The sequence below is a fragment of the Leuciscus leuciscus genome, assembly GCF_965113295.1.
Source record: "Leuciscus leuciscus genome assembly, chromosome: 1".
Lineage (NCBI taxonomy): Eukaryota > Metazoa > Chordata > Actinopteri > Cypriniformes > Leuciscidae > Leuciscus > Leuciscus leuciscus.
The window spans coordinates 30,364,753-30,381,964 of NC_138725.1; the positions used below are offsets into that span (position 1 = coordinate 30,364,753).

The 17,212-nt window shown below is 36.0% G+C and overlaps 1 protein-coding gene and 1 long non-coding RNA gene across 3 annotated transcripts in view; one reads left to right on the forward strand and one right to left on the reverse strand.

Moving 5' to 3' along the window:
- LOC309503405 overlaps window positions 1–17,212 on the forward strand; it is a 311,403-nt gene that overhangs the window by 228,817 nt on the left and 65,374 nt on the right. The window lies entirely within an intron of this gene.
- tmem184bb.1 (transmembrane protein 184Bb, duplicate 1) lies at window positions 1,475–15,441 on the reverse strand. Of its 2 annotated transcripts, none has more exons than XM_082173289.1 (10): window positions 15,022–15,385; window positions 13,738–13,956; window positions 12,190–12,355; window positions 9,593–9,683; window positions 9,416–9,491; window positions 8,315–8,406; window positions 8,060–8,229; window positions 3,895–4,089; window positions 2,820–2,846; window positions 1,475–1,792 (listed from the first exon to the last, which is right to left on the reverse strand). In XM_082173289.1, exons 2-10 carry the CDS (start codon window positions 13,954–13,956, stop codon window positions 1,596–1,598), a joined length of 1,233 nt encoding a protein of 410 aa, XP_082029415.1. In that variant the 5' UTR covers window positions 15,022–15,385; the 3' UTR covers window positions 1,475–1,595. The 2 variants fall into 2 exon arrangements, with proteins under 2 accessions (XP_082029415.1, XP_082029416.1); XM_082173290.1 differs by having other exon boundaries at window positions 1,476–1,792; window positions 15,287–15,441.

A 17,212-nucleotide genomic window follows, 5' to 3' on the forward strand; every position in this document is an offset into this window, starting at 1 on the left:
TTTAATATGGATATCTTCCAAAAAAAATCATTTTTTTTTTCTCTATATAGTGTTGATATGGTGACTAGTAAATACACTAAGTTTCGTCATGCTAGCATGTGTGGAAGTATTTAAAACAAGTGTGTTACAACTAGCCCTGCATTAGGTTGTGCCCCGCTCTCCCCCAATTCTATCTCGAACCGGCAACCATTTCAATGATTTTAAAATTGGAGTAATTGACTCAAATTTTTTGACAGACTTATTCTTGCGGCAGCATTCTGTATTTTCTGAAGAGACGCCAATGCTTTGTTGTCGATTCCAAAGTAAAGATAACTGCAGCACAGTCCATTCGTGAGAAGACAACCGCAGAGAGTGCCATCTCAAAGTCAACAGTCGATAAAAAAGGTTTAGTTTTGGCTAAGAGACGAAGGTGAAAGAAACTAGATATGACGACCGAGTTTATTTGTTTATTTTTAAATCGGTGTCCGGAACAAACTGAGACTGATAATCATCAGTCGGTCTGACGGCTGAGAAACCCTCAGGAGTGAGTGTGTGAGAGCAGCTTCAGCTTGAGTTTAGATCAAACCACTGATTCTCAAACTGTGGTACGCAACAGGATTCTTATTCTTACACATTCATTTGATTAGAAAATTGATTAGATTTGGAATACATCTGTATATATGTGTAAGTCTTGCGTTTACAATATGCATGGGATCTGAATAGTCCATGTTTTAGAGTTGTGCGCTCGTGCATCTGTTTAAAGCTGTGTGTGTGTGTGTGTGTGTGTGTGTGTGTGTGTGTGTGTGTGTGTATCAGAACTCGTCATCTGTGTAACACTGCTGTTCCTCATGTAGTGTGTGTGTCAGAACTCGTCGTCTGTGTAACACTGCTGCTCCTCATGTAGTGTGTGTGTGTGTGTGTGTCAGAACTCGTCATCTGTGTAACACTGCTGCTCCTCATGTAGTGTGTGTGTGTGTATGTGTGTTTCAGAACTTGTCGTCTGAGCTGAGCAGCAGTGTTTTCTCGTTACTGCAGCTGATCCTCATGTAGTGTGTGTGTGTGTGTGTGTGTGTCAGAACTCGTCGTCTGAGCTGAGCAGCAGTGTTTTCTCGTTACTGCAGCTGATCCTCATGTAGTGTGTGTGTGTGTGTGTGTGTCAGAACTCGTCGTCTGAGCTGAGCAGCAGTGTTTTCTCGTTACTGCAGCTGATCCTCATGTAGTGTGTGTGTGTGTGTGTGTGTGTCAGAACTCGTCGTCTGAGCTGAGCAGCAGTGTTTTCTCGTTACTGCAGCTGATCCTCATGTAGTGTGTGTGTGTGTGTGTGTGTGTCAGAACTCGTCGTCTGAGCTGAGCAGCAGTGTTTTCTCGTTACTGCAGCTGATCCTCATGTAGTGTGTGTGTGTGTGTGTGTGTGTCAGAACTCGTCGTCTGAGCTGAGCAGCAGTGTTTTCTCGTTACTGCAGCTGATCCTCATGTAGTGTGTGTGTGTGTGTCAGAACTCGTCGTCTGAGCTGAGCAGCAGTGTTTTCTCGTTACTGCAGCTGATCCTCATGTAGTGTGTGTGTGTGTGTGTGTGTGTGTGTGTGTGTGTGTGTGTGTGTGTGTGTGTGTGTGTGTCAGAACTCGTCGTCTGAGCTGAGCAGGAGTGTTTTCTCGTTACTGCAGCTGTCGGAGCGTCTCACTGGCTCTCCTCGGCTCTGCTGTGTGTACTGCTGGTACGCCGGAGAGAAGTTGTGGATGGCGTCCTGCAGCATGTCTCCTGGGTTCATGGTCTCCTTCAGACTGCTGGAGATGCTCATGGGAGCACAGCGACCTGACACGCACACACACACACACACACACACACAGATTAACCATTGCAACACAAAGCTGGTGTGGTAAAGATATATAGCAGAAGGACTACTCAGAAAAGCAACAGCTCGACAAAAGCAGGGCTGTAACAGTTCACCATGTTACTCTGCTGCAGTAAATACTAAACTCCTGCACTGTATCAGTTATGAACAAATGTTCTTCCAGGAACATTAACAGAATCTTTGTTCAAAGTCATCTGGTCCTTAATAATGTTCTCAAAACGTTAGCACAAAAAAAAATTTTTTTACATCATTTATGAAACTTTTTTCCTCACACATTTTAATTTTACGTTTGTTTAACGTGTTTTAAATTGTTCATTGAAATCCAAAGGTAATATTCAAATAATGTTTGAAGAATGATGAAATGGTTGTGAACAATATAAGAAACTTGTGTTATTAGCAGTTCTCGTGTTTATTGCCTCTTTTATGATAAATCGCTGGTATTCCTCAAAGTAAGTGACTTTAGATAAAAGCGTCTGCTAAATGAATAGATGTAAATGTAAACTGTATCCTATAATGTAAAGCCCTTGAGTTTAATTCCCAGTGTGATGCAGGAACAGTAAATTATGTCAGCCATAACATTTAATAATTTCACTCATTATTTGGTCAAACTGTCAAAAAAAAAGTTTGAGTCTAAGAAAAGATGCTATCGAAACCCACTAATTACTAATATTTAGTAAGTTTATTGTAAATTTTAACATGTTTAACATGCTATTTTTAGGGTTAAGGTTAGATCTCACACTATTGAGTGTTTAATTGGACACATCTGTAAATGGACAAATAAGTTCATCAGTATTTAATATTCTATATAGTCAGTGTAGAGATGAACAACATGATATCACACATCAAAAAATGAACAAAATACAATGAAAAAACATATAGACTCTGTAGACATACAGCACATGCATTAAAAGTGAATTATGTATAAAATGAACTCACAACACAGAAGATGTGAAAACACACCGAAGATAAAGTGCACAGTAAACCTACCGTACTGGCCATAGACAGGAACACAACCTGAGAGAGACAGAGATGGACACACAATGATGATAGAGAGGAAGAAAAATAGGAAGATCAGTTCAGAAACATTCAGAGTCTGAGACATAAAGGTATTTCAGCTTTATAGTGTGAAATCTTCAATGCCACGGTGAAAGAAATCTTGTTTAATCTGAGCGAAAGTCACAACTGTGAATCAGAATCGAAATCAAATTTTGAGTTAGTCTAAACTAACCATGAAAACCATATCAAATGTGTCTCTATAAATGTGATCTCGGATGTTTCTGAACATATAAATGTGGTTTATCCGATCCCACAACGTTCCTTCACTCCTGTATTTAACGCTGTGATCGTATCTCCAGAGAGATGCTGATCTGTATTTCCTGTTCAGTGATTGGCTGCTCAGTGATTGGCAGCTCAGTGATTGGCTGCTCAGTGATTGGCTGCTCAGTGATTGGCTGCTCAGTGATTTTCTGCTCAGTGATTGGCTGCTCAGTGATTGGATGCTCAGTGATTGGCTGCTCAGTGATTGGCTGCTCAGTGATTGGCTGCTCAGTGATTGGCTGCTCAGTGATTGGCAGCTCAGTCATTGGCTGCTCAGTGATTTTCTGCTCAGTGATTGGCTATTCAGTGATTGGCTGCTCAGTGATTGGTTGCTCAGTGATTTTCTGCTCAGTGATTGGCTATTCAGTGATTGGTTGTTCAGTGATTTTCTGCTCAGTGATTGGCTATTCAGTGATTGGTTGTTCAGTGATTTTCTGCTCAGTGATTGGCTATTCAGTGATTGGTTGCTCAGTGATTTCCTGCTCAGTGATTGTCTGCTCAGTGATTGGTTGTTCAGTGATTTTCTGCTCAGTGATTGGCTATTCAGTGATTTCCTGCTCAGTGATTGGCTGCTCAGTGATTTCCTGCTCAGTGATTGGCTGCTCAGTGATTGGTTGCTCAGTGATTTCCTGCTCAGTGATTGGTTGTTCAGTGATTGTCTGCTCAGTGATTGGTTGCTCAGTGATTGTCTGCTCAGTGATTGGTTGTTCAGTGATTGGCTGCTCAGTGCTGTTGTGTCTGTTACCCTGAATATCGAGTCTCTTGTCCATGTAGACCTTGTACGTGAACGCGTGTCTGAGCGCCAGTGAGGCGAAAAACATCTCGATGCAGATGATGAAGTTCTGGTAACCGGCGGCAACAGTCCCCTCCCCCACAGTGACATCAGGAGAGTTGATGCGAGGAATCGCGCCGCACTTCTCCAGAATCGCCAACAGCATCCCTACATCACACAACATCATACAGTTTTATATAACAGCACTTGTTATTGTTTTTTCATCTTTCATTGTTTTTAACATAATTTTTCTTTTTAAAATGTATAAAGTGATGATGTATGAACAGTTGATTGTAAAAATAATGCATGTTACAAAACAATTCTAGTTTTTCACACATTTTAAATGTATATTTTGTTTGAGATATTTCTATTTAAGAGTTATATTCAATAATATTTACAAATATTTTGTTTAACCTCTTAACCAGCGCCCCTATTTTTGAGAATTTTCAGAAAATGTCATACCCAAATACAAATGTCTGTAGCTCTTAATATCTTATAGCAACAACAGCAGCATCCCTGCATCACACAAGTATAACGTTTTTGATCATCAATTATGAAATACTATTGCTGTAATAAAATGTAGTTATTCTTTAAAATGTACATCATTTCCTGTCTTATTTAAAAAAAAATTAAGTTGCGAAAAATGTATTGTAAAAATATTTACAAAACAATTGCTTTTTTTTACACAATATTTTGATTCATAATTTGTCTTGACATTTAAATTGAAGCGATTATTATTGTTTATTATATATAAGAAAATATATTCATGTTGTTTCAACAATACTATTTAGATTAACATCTAATAATTGTATGATTTTATTTATGATCATTTTAAGATATTTATATTTAAGAATTATATTTATGTTTCAACAATAATATTTCAATTATAATTGTAATATTTATTAATATTTATCTACTTTTTTGCATAAGTTTGAAAAGTCACTTTTTTAATGTATTATAAAAAAATAAATCTAATTCTGTTTAATTAACATGCTTTATCATACATCCAGTGGCTCGTAATGATGTGACTGAAAATGTAGCCTAGTGTAGATAGTTTTTAAGATGAAAAGTGCATTACATTCAGCAGAGAATTCATCCTGATTTAATGAGGAAATCATCACATAAGATCCTGACCAAAATTGCACAATCTTTAAACTTTTCTCTAACATTGAAGATTTACATCAAAGATAAAACACAACACTTGAAAAGCTACACTCAATGCTGCGCTTGATTTAAGCGCTATGGGAACGCTTGTGTGTTGAAAAGAGTATGCCAGAAGTCCCCGGATGATCTACTATTCCCGATGGATATTCGAAGTGTGGATCCATGGTCACTATAACAGCTAATATTACCCACAATCCACTGCACTTTGGAGGAGGAACTACAAACATGAGTGAAAAAGTATTAAAAAACTACAAAACATGGCGGATACGCACGACCGACGGTGAGAGGTTTAAATAAAGGTTTGAGTGACTAATCAAAGTTTCACCTGCTAAAATATATATATATTTAATGTTATCTGTGTTATATTTCATCTGCAAAAAAGATCCGTTTGGCCATTAACTTTTAAATGCATCATGCATTAATATGAGGAGAGTCTCTGCATGAAAGATCCGCGACTTCAGATAAATGTGCTTCTGCATCTCTCTCCGATACGGTAAGAAATTAAATGAAACGTGGAGGAACTGTGACGAGATGATTGACAGGCCAGTTTACTGTGAGGATGTGACAGAGCGCAACCGTTAAAGACATATGACGTGATAGTCTGTCCCAAAGCTTGTGTACTTTTTGCCACACACTCAAAAGTATGCACTTTTTCTTCACAAAAAGAGGCCTACATACATTTAGGCATGGGCGTCAGTTTAATTTGAAATGTGCTGGGGACAGACGCATTCGGAAGTGCATTTTCAGAAGTGCTGGGTACAATGACGCATTCATTTTTTTTCTCTCTTTCGCGCAGGTTATGTTTTGAAAGACGATGTCCTGTAGCTCAGGCACTTTTCAACAGGCCCACCCAAAAAAAAAAAAAAAAAACTTTTACTATAGCCTATTCGAATTTTGTCAATAATTATATTAAAAAAATCGCCAATAAGCTCATAATTTGTGCTAAAATAGTGTTTAGTTTTAAAAACCATTTTAAAAAGCTGGTTATATTTTGATGTTTCTGCGCAAGTTCAGCAGACAGTGAGGTTCGGGTTTGTTCCGATCAGAGCTCGTGAGTGGAGAGCGCATTTCTGAATATTCCGCTCCGCTCGTTCATTCCGCAGGGTCGCTCGCTCAACCCAGATGTCCTGTTGCCTGGTTCGAAATCGAAAATATGTGGAATAAGGGCTGCTTCCGACTAAAAGTTTTTTTTTTCTAGTCGACTAGTAGGCTATTGTTCATTTAAGTAATTCGTGGACAAATCGCCCCTTTATATTAATTGAATTACTTATATAGGTTACAGGATAATGAGCGTTTACGTAATATAGCCGCACTCAAGCGCACGACCGCACGCATAAAGCTTGCCTCAAAGAACCGGTAAAAGTAATGATTATGAATGCGTCTAAATGTGTCTTAATACGCTGTGAATGTGAACGTGCATTATACGCTGAGTTTCGGTTCATTTATGAGACGAACTCCAGTTCACTCGCCGGCGCCTCCATGTCGTGATTCTGCTATATTTTACTTCTTATTTATTAAATCGGATTGAAACATTGATTAAAATTAAGATATAATTAATACAAAACGAAATTCAATTTAAAGAAAGGCAGCTGTTCTGTTTGAGGTCTCTGTGAAAATTTTAAAGCAGTCTTTCAGTGCCGCTTTCAGAGTGCTCACGTCCGTAACCGAGAACTGACACGTTGTTTTTTCCCTCATAAATGCGAACACGAAAAATGAAATGAATATTATAATGTTTTTTTTGTTGGGTCAGACAATGATTACCAAATTTCTCTCTCATATTGCTCCTCATAACCACTGAAAACGGTTTAAAAAAAAAATCGAACCAAAAGTCAAATTAATATGGACGGAAGTTAAAAGTGGTGGGTACAAAATGACTCATTACGAAACCTGGTGGGTACGCGTCCCCCCCGTCCCCCCCGAAATCGACGCCTATGGGCGTAGTATAAGCAGGCGAACTGAGACGCAGCAATACTGTGATGTCTGTGTGCTTCTCAAGCTCTCAAAAACTCTCTGTTTCCTCTGGTAGGAGTTTATAAATAAAGATTGTAAATATATATACATCGCGTGTCTTTGTGCCCTCGACGTCGACCCATTCGCCTATCTCGGGTGCGAAGGCACGCGATTCAGATTGGAGAGACTATCTCTTCTCTGGGATCACATTATCACATGCATCTTCAGCGGGACAGGCTGGTACTGCTGCACACCATGTGCATGACCGTGTTTGCTTGTCTGATTGATATATGGCTGTATTTATTGCTGACGAGTTAAATGATAATATGAGAAATCAGATGCTTGTATTAATATCTTCTTATGTTCTTTGTATACATTTTTATACATTTGGCCACATTTAATTCTGAGGAAATTCTGGGGAATTAAATATTGAAGAAAAATAAATAAATAACCGCGCCTCTGAGCACTTCTCTGGTTATGATGAAGCGGGAGAGAGGTTACTCGAGGTGTCCAGATTACAGACTGCTCTCCTTGAGGATCTCCATGACGTTCACTCGTTCATGGGGAAAACCTTATTCTTCGCGCCACAGTGCGGCGGCGTGGGTATTCTCGTTCCCATAGCGCTTAAATCAAGCGCAGCATTAAGTCTAGCTTTTGAAAGGGTACGTCTCAGGTTACTTAACTGTAACCCTGTTCCCCGAAAACGAGATGCGGCGCTTTATTGCCGCAGTATGGATGTCCCAGGACTGCTCTTCAGCCTAAATGATACCTGTCGATGCACCTGTGGCTCATCTAACTATAGCCTCTGACGTGCGCACTGTCCGAGGCTATACAAGCTCAAAGTCAATTCCATTGATGTGTTACACACATATATTCACAGCAGTCACACACACAAGCGTTCCCATAGCACAGATCAAGTGTTAAATCTAGCGTCAAATCAGCGGTCAGATCACAGGGCAGTGCAGATGATGATGATGATGATGATGATGTGATGATGATGATGATGATGATGATGAAGACTCACCCTGCCAGAAGGAGAGGAAGACGACGGATTTGACCATGAGGAACTTCAGCATGGGACCGTACGGCTCCAGGAGATCTCGAGTGGCGAAGTAGAAGAGGAACAGTGCATAGAGAGAGAGACTGACCGACACGTTATAGACGATCGTCACGTATAAATAACCGCTGGCCGCGCTGCACACAGACACAGAGGATTTAATACAACACTCATTCATGTGTGTGTGTACGTGTGTGTGTGTGTGTGTGTGTGTTTACACACTTGAAGTCTCCGTCTCTGTATTTCCCGAAGGCCTGCAGGATCACTGTGAACACGGCCATCAGCGGCTTCACCACACAGAACTGCAGCGTCGCCTGACACACACACACACACACACACACACACACACACACACACACACACACACACACGTTTATTTGAGAACTCGTTCAGAACACACTGACTTCTGTCATGAACATCTTCTCAACTCGTCATTTGAATATATTCATTTTTTTAAGGTCATAAAGGAAAAAGGCCTGATTAAAAGCAGGCTTTTATACATAAATACAAACACTTCATAAAGTATTTTGGAAAAAAACCTTTATTTCCTAAGCAGTTTTGTTTTAAAATATGATGAAAATGAAAAAATAAATTGTTTCATTATTTTCAATCATTTGATGCTTGTATGGTAAATTTGATCAGTTTGTCAAGAAAATCATAAAACAGGAAATGCTGTTTAAACCTCAGGTAATCTCATGATATTAATGTTTCGAAAAATTGACTATCTGTAAAAATACTCGCTATTATGCAAAGTGCTTGAAAACGTTTTATTCTTATTTTTTGGAAAATAACATTTACGTGCCCAAATTATTCTTTTTCATTTGTACATTGATGCATTTTTAAAGTCATTAAATTGAATATAAAGATTAAAAAAAAAAAAATTATGTAACATATTACATGCCACCTAAACTCGGCACAAGCGTTTAAAAAAGATTTGAGAGATTTTGAAAGTAACTTGTAAATAAAGTTTGTATCAATTATATTGTATTTGTCATTGAACCATACAAGAGATTCGTTCAAAAATGCTTTATGAGTGATTTACTGAAATACTCATTCAAACAGATTTTTAATTTTTTATTTGTCATTTAAATTAATTAAATATTTTTAAATAGATTGCAGAAATTAACATTTTGTCAGAATCTCTAGTTAATTAAATGCTACATTGTTTAGTCCATTCAGAATAGTGGGAGATTCATCATCTCTATATTTGAAACAAAAACCCGTTTTCATTTTCTCCAGAATTATGCAGCTCTATTATTTGTGATTGACGAACAATGTGTGTGTGTGTGTGTGTGTGTGTGTGTGTGTGTGTGTGTCTGATACCTGTTTGCAGAAGCGCAGGAAGCCGATGGAGTAAGTCCTGCCCCATAGACAACAAGTGCCGTAAACACAGCTGGACCTGAACACACACACACACACACACACACACACACACACACACACTTGAGAAACAGCGGATTTATCATCTGACAGATACACAGAGAGAATCGCTGAACTCACTGGATGGGTTTTCCTCTGATCTCGGCCATGATGGCGCTCTCGCCGCCCAGATACTCATAACACAAACTCAAGAAGTTATAGATCACGAACGCTGCAGAAAACACACACACACACACACACAGAATCAGCACAGAAAACACACACACACACATACACACACAGAATCAGCACAGAAAACACAAATCACCATATCACAATTCATTCTCCACCACGGCAAAGAGATTAAACCGAGAGCGGACAGAGATTGTGCTCACATTGGCCAAAGATCCCTAAAGTCTCGATCACAAAACTCAGAGAGTCAATATAAACTCATATATTTCTCATCAAACAGCTCCACATTAATATTACAGCTCTACACTCTTACTGTATATGACATCTAGAGAGTGTTAGGAGAAACAAAGCTAATTATTAACCAAAGCATAACTGAGACGTGAAAGAAAAATCGAGTGTCCTCAGTATTTATGCTGTAAGTGTTTATATCGATCAGGTCTAGACATGACCGTCATCTCAACATTTATCAGCTCAATATCACACACAACCTCCTGATGATGCTTCTACAGATCAGTTACACTGAGCTCAACCTGCAGATCAAATCAAACTGAAGCTGTTCATAGAAATAGACCTACAGTAATCATGATATATCCATACTTGCCACTGTTTGCACAATAACACTGTGTTAACTTGGTTTTAGCTCGCTGATTTAATATAGAGATCAGTGTGAGTCGACACTGACACTACAGAAAAACAAAACTCAAAGAATGAGGGACTGTGAAAACATCATTATTATATTTCAAACAAAACATGACATCGGCTGATTTATATAGGGTTGTGTGAAACTCTGAAGTAGCCAATAAGAACGCAGAACTGCAGTTTGAATGTGAAATTTAAGGAAATGGAATTCTGAAAGATTCCAAAAATACTTTACAATAAGCTCTCATTTGTTAGCAGTAGTTCACACGTTACCTAACATTAACAATGAGCAATACATATTTGCAGCATTTATTATTATTTGTTAATATGTTAGATAATATATAGTTTACAGTGCATTGACTAATGTTAACTGATACAACTTTGGATTTTAATAATGTATTAGTAAATGTTGAGATTAACATTTACTGAGATTAATAATTTCTGTATTGTTTATTAATAGTTCATGTTAATTAATGTAGTTAACTAATGTTAACAAGCAAAACCTTATTGTAAAGTGTTGCCAAAAAAATACTTGAATGATGGCTGAACAAAAAAAAAAGTTTTAAAAAAAGATTATTTTACACTTAAAAAAGTAAGCCTTTTTTAAGATATAAGCATTTCAATTAATAGAAAAAATCCATCAAATTGAATTGAATAATCCTTATGTTAAAATATGTAAGAATTATTCAATAAAAATATGTAAGGATTATTCAATTAAAATATGTAAGGATTATTCAATTATTTTATTAAAACATTTAAGAATTATTCAGTTAAATGATGTAAGGATTATTCAATCATTCAATTAAAATACATAAGGATTATTAATTTGTTCAATTAAAATATGTAAGGATTATTAAAAAAAATGCAATTAAAATATATAAGAATTATTCAGTTCTTCAATTAAAACATGTAAGGATTATTCAATTGAAATATATAAGGATTGCTTAATTATTCAATAAAAATATGTAAGGTTATTCAATTAAAATATGTAAGGTTATTCAATCATTTAATTATGTAAGGATTATTCAATTAAAATATGTAAGGATTATTATTTTTTCCAATTAAAATATGTAAGGATTGTTAAATTAAAATATGTAAGGATTATTCAATTATTCAATTTAAATATGTAAGGATTATTAAAAAAAATGCAATTAAAATATATAAGAATTATTCAGTTCTTCAATTAAAATATGTAAGGTTATTCAATTAAAATATGTAAGGTTATTCAATCATTTAATTATGTAAGGATTATTCAATTAAAATATGTAAGGATTATTATTTTTTCCAATTAAAATATGTAAGGATTGTTAAATTAAAATATGTAAGGATTATTCAATTATTCAATTTAAATATGTAAGGATTATTCAATTTAAATATGTAAGGATTATTCAATTTAAATATGTAAGGATTATTCAATTAAAATATGTAAGGATTGTTAAATTTAAATATGTAAGGATTATTCAATTATTCAATTTAAATATGTAAGGATTTTTTTTCAATTAAAATATGAAAGGATTATTAAATTAAAATATGTGAAGAGAAATCAATTATTCAATTAAAATATGTAATTATTATTAAATAAAATTTTTTATGTAATTTTACTATTAATTGAAATGCATAAATCTTGAAAAAATGCTTAATTTTTTTAGTGTATAGCGCTTTATTCAATACAGCAGCTTGGCAGAAGTGAACAGGATGGTAATAATAACAGTGTTAATGTTTCAAAACTCATCAATTATGCAACATATTGCATGTCATCTGTAAAGCAGCTGTACAGAAGATAATAGTTTCATATTCAGCTCGAGTCTTGTTCTCTTCTGACAGTGTCAGTGCAGTCAAATCCATTTATTAGTTAGAGTAGATGTTTAAAAGGCCTCACACACACACACACACACTTGCGCTCTGACCTTCGTAGCAGTCTCGGACGGTGTCAAAGTACACGTAATACTCCTCGTTGGTGAAGAACAGCAGACTGAGCCACGAGTCGAAGGCGTAGATCGGCACGATGAAGAGGATGCGCACGATGTGCCGCTGCTCATTAGGAGTGTTATAATAACGCAGGTGCATGTAGATCTGAGACACACACACATTATTTTACATTTATTATCAGATTCTTCATTAAGTGCATGCATCACATATTGATGCTTTATTATATATACAACAATCATGGCAATAAATGACACATTTAAACTGAGCAGAAACACAGCTTCGTGTTTAAGAGAGAAGAGTTTGATATGCAAGTCAAACACGTGTGAATTAATTATAAACACCTGTGTGTGATTGTGTGTCAGTGGAGCAGGTTACGCTTTTATCACCAACACACACACACACACACACACACACACACACACACACACACACACACACACACACACACACACACACACACACACACACACACACACACACACACACACACACACACAGAGAGTTCTGAATGCAGTTGCTATGCAACCACTCTCTGATGTCATGCCACTTGTTGCCAGAGCAACTGCTCCTCCTCCTCCTCCTCCTCCTCCTCGTTTATGTCAGGAGTTCCCAACATTATGTCATCTGAACCTCCACAACCTCAAATACACCTGATATTTCATGCAATGTGAACGTTACAATAAATAGATCATGAGTTACACATCATGTTATTACCGCAAGTCATCAAAACCATCCATCCTGTATTATAACATAAATGTTGCATATTAATTAAAAGAGAAAAATGATGCAATAGACATATAAAATTTTTTGCTTTTATTTTATATTGGTATTATTCAATATATAATATGTAAAAAAATATGTACTTAAATATATACATTATAGATATACAGATATCAATGTACTGTATCAACATATTATTGTAAGAATGTATTTATAGTATAGTATATATGATATTAAGAAAACGAATTTTTGTATATTTATTTCATATTAATATGACTAAATATACAATAAATATAAAAATATAAAAATATATAACGTGTTTTTCTATTCTATATTGAATAATATATATATTTAAATAATATTTGTAATATATTAGTATTATAGTATGCAAATATATATATATATATATATATGCTTTGAAATTCATATTAATATTATTCAATAAATATAATATATGTGTAAACATTCACTATATTTTTTCTATCTAATAATATATTATTACATTTATATTATATCAAATATATTACACATACTTGTTCTATTCAATCTAAATAGATCAAATAAATGAAATTGAAATAAAAATAATTAATTGCAATGATTAATATACTTAACACATAAATATATAGTAAATCAAAACGTAATAAATCCGGTAGGTAACGTCTGTTTAATGGAGGTCTTGGAGGAGTGTGTTTCACACACACAGTAATATAAGTAAGTGTGTGTGTGTGTGTGTGTGTGTGTGTGTGTGTGTGTGTGTGTGTGTGTGTGTGTGTGTGTGTGTGTGTGTGTGTGTGTGTGTGTTTGACCTGTTGGCAGGTGAGCATCAGCGCCGTCCAGGTGAAGATACCAGAGATGGTCTGAGCGGCGGCGGTCATGAGGAAGATGGGCGTCTCCACGGCGACCACTGGGGTTTCCCACGTCCGGTTGTGACCCTCAGGGGCCACCGTAACCACCCCGGGCCCCGGCGCCATGACAACCAGAGAGCCGTTTGATAGAGACACGTCCCTCCGCCACAGCAGAGCCATCTGCAGACGAGAGCCAATCAGAACACAGCAAACACCAGGGGGCGGAGTCAGTGCTAATAACAACAAATGACCACCAAAGCAACTCAATCATCTACAGTAAAGAGGTTCACTGTGTCAAACGACAGCATACAGTGGGGGAATTATTAAATGACTCATAAACACTCCTAAAGCAATATGGATTTTGCACTTGGAACCATAATAATACCATGATATTCTTTGATTTAATAAATAAGCTTGAGATGATCCTCCTGCAGTGATGATAAAGCATCAATCATATGTGTGTGTGTGTGTGTGTGTGTGTGTGTGTGTGTGTGTGTGTGTGTGTGTGTGTGTGTGTGTGTGTGTGTGCGTGCGTGTGTGTGTGTGTCTTCCAGGAAGTAGATAGTCTCAGTGTTGCCATGTCAACCGGGTCTGGAGACAGCAGCATCACAACACCACTGACCGAAACACTGATCGTGTCTGAGCTTGTGTTTCTGCTGTTACTGTCACGAGTCCCTCTGAATACAACACACTGAAAGGTGAACAGATGAGCTGAGAGATTCATCTATTAATAGCCCAAAACTAACAATACAAAAATAAACTCAAACTATATATGAAAAGATATGAGTCAAACTTGACATGTAAATACCTCTTTCATTGTACATTAAGTAGCCTACCATCTAATAGTTGTTTGATTAAGTGATTGTTAATGATATAATTTATTTGAAAGTTACTTTATTTATAAGAGTTAGGCTACTGGAAATAAATTAAATAGCATAAGAAATTACATAAAAATCAAAACATCCACACAATCTAAAAGGTAAGACGACATTTCAATAGTAGCCTATACTGAATGATCTTATTCATATACCCTGATACAAGCTACACAATAGGCTACTTCTACGCCCAAGAACGTGGTAATATCAAATAATATTTGTGTAATATCAATCTTTACGCATATAAAAAAGCTCTCAGTATTTTTAAATATCAGAATGAGATCAACATAAAGATAGAGCGACCAGGCCTTCTTCAGTTTGACCGATAAACCTGTTTCTGTTCACCAACTAACCGTTAAACAGCACTTACGTTACTTCATCTCACTGATGAGTGTTTCCAGGAGATCTGATCACTGATACGCGTAAGAATAAATCAGAGATCAGCGCTAAAACACTTCTGCCTCTCTATTGATACTGATTTAAACGAGATCGAGCACTTCTGATGTTCGCGATCCGTTTGATGGATGATGATGATGCGCGAGCGCTGCGGTGTGTCGCGTCGCGTCGCGTGCGGATGCGCTGATGTTTTTTCTACAGCTGATTCTGATTTCATCCAGATCTCCTATCACACTCACGTTATTCAGTGTATACCGCTCATCTGCAGCTCTCAGGTCGCGAAACCCCGCATGATGTTGCTCCGCGATGCGCTCCGTCCGTCCACTGACGCTCGCTCGCTCCCCGTGACGTCATCGGGACCGCAGCGACGCTCGCGCGCCCGCCAGGCGACGCATCATAATGACATTCATTAATAAGTCATTAACACGCATTACATTTTCTGGAACAGATAATCAGCTCCTGCAGACATGAATGCACAGTATCAGTGTCTATACAATCAGGTTAGTAGACTAAATAAATTGTGTCCATTATTTTACACTAAAACGGGACTTTTGTATGTCATTTTTAAACTCTTTTAATAGCGTTTGGTTGGTGGTTTAGTCTCCACCCTTAGTTACGAAAGGGGTGGGGGTGGATGATTTAGTTTTACTACAAATGCCATGGTTAAACTATGGTTAGTGCAGCAAAACCATGGTTAATTTGTGGTTACCATGGTTTAACAACAATAACCATGGTTTTTTTTTGGCTTTATTTGGAGTTAAACCATGGTTAATTTTACAAATGCAAACTATAGGCTATCACTTCGGCTCTAAACTGCTCAATGTGGTATTAAGACATTATAATACTATAAATATTAACATTATGAATTTCTGTAAAGTTGCTTAACAGTGAAACATGACTGAATTAAACCCATACAGACATGTTAAAAGCTGAGCTGAGATTAATCTGTTATTAATCCAAATAATCCAGTTTCACACTATATGCACTGAAAAAAACCTTGTAGTATGTACTTGATACAGTTCTCCTAACTAAATGTTACTGCTACTGCTCTGTACAACTTACCTGCTATTATCAAGTCAAATCTACATACTATTGAACTTAACATTCATGAAGCAATTAAGTAAATAATACTTAATTCTATATGTGAAATTAAAAAAATGTTTAATATAATTAAGTAAAATCTACTAAGTTACTAATCTACTAAGATCTACATTAACTAAGTTAACTAAATGTAACAAAATGAACTTTTTACTCAAATAATACAACATTGAATTAAACCATGCTGTTAAAGTGATCGTTTTAAATAATACAATAGATATCGTGAAGATTCAATATCTGTATAATAGAAGTAATGCAGCACTAACACGAACACAATACACAATGATGGTAACATTCGATAGATCGTTTTTGAGTAGAAAATGAACTTCAGATGTCATAAAACAGCAAGTTACAAAACCTATCATCAAAAGCAATGATACAACAGTGTAAAAACAGCTGGAAAATAGTGAAAAAAAATAAATAATTATTCATAATTAATTACTCATTAATCATTCATGCCCTGGTGCATGATGGGAACACCAGTATCAGCAAAGTTGAGAAGGTTTCACGTAACTTTATATCATTGATATTTACTCTTTAATTTCTACAAGCTTGAGTTGAGCACTAATATATAATTTACTTTGTTTTTTAAATTCTAGAATTCTTCAAATGCAAAAAAAAAAAAAAATCCCATGTATAAATTACATTTTTTTTTTCTTCTGTAGCACAGAATCATCTTTATCAGTGTGGAAAGATATGAATGCATCTAATGTACTGATGTATGAATTGTTAAAAACACGTTACTCAAAAGAGTTTAGTAACATTTTACCATATTATTTTTTTTTATGTTAACAAAAAAATTATAATTAACAATACTATTGATCTTTATTAATGTTATAATCTCAACATTTACTATTAGGGTCAAAAGTTGTATCTGTTAACATTAGTTAACGCAGTGTGAACTAACAAACATTTTATTAACTAAAATCAACAAAGGTTAAAAAAGCTGTAAAAATATATTGCTAATTAGGACCTCATTGTAAACTAAGTGTTACCCAGATAAAAAAAATAAAAAAAAAGTAACTGGAAATACAATTATAACCTGTAAACTTCCCTCTAAACACACT

Excerpts from the sequence above, each read along its gene's own strand:
- tmem184bb.1 (XM_082173289.1), bottom strand. The coding sequence starts at position 13,956 with ATGGCTCTGCTGTGGCGGAGGGACGTGTCTCTATCAAACGGCTCTCTG. Across the intron at positions 9,684-12,189 it reads CGTCCGAGACTGCTACGAAG|CGTTCGTGATCTATAACTTC; the intron begins GTCAGAGCGCAA and ends TGTTTTCTGCAG. Across the intron at positions 8,230-8,314 it reads TACAGAGACGGAGACTTCAA|CGCGGCCAGCGGTTATTTAT; the intron begins GTGTGTAAACAC and ends GTCTGTGTGCAG.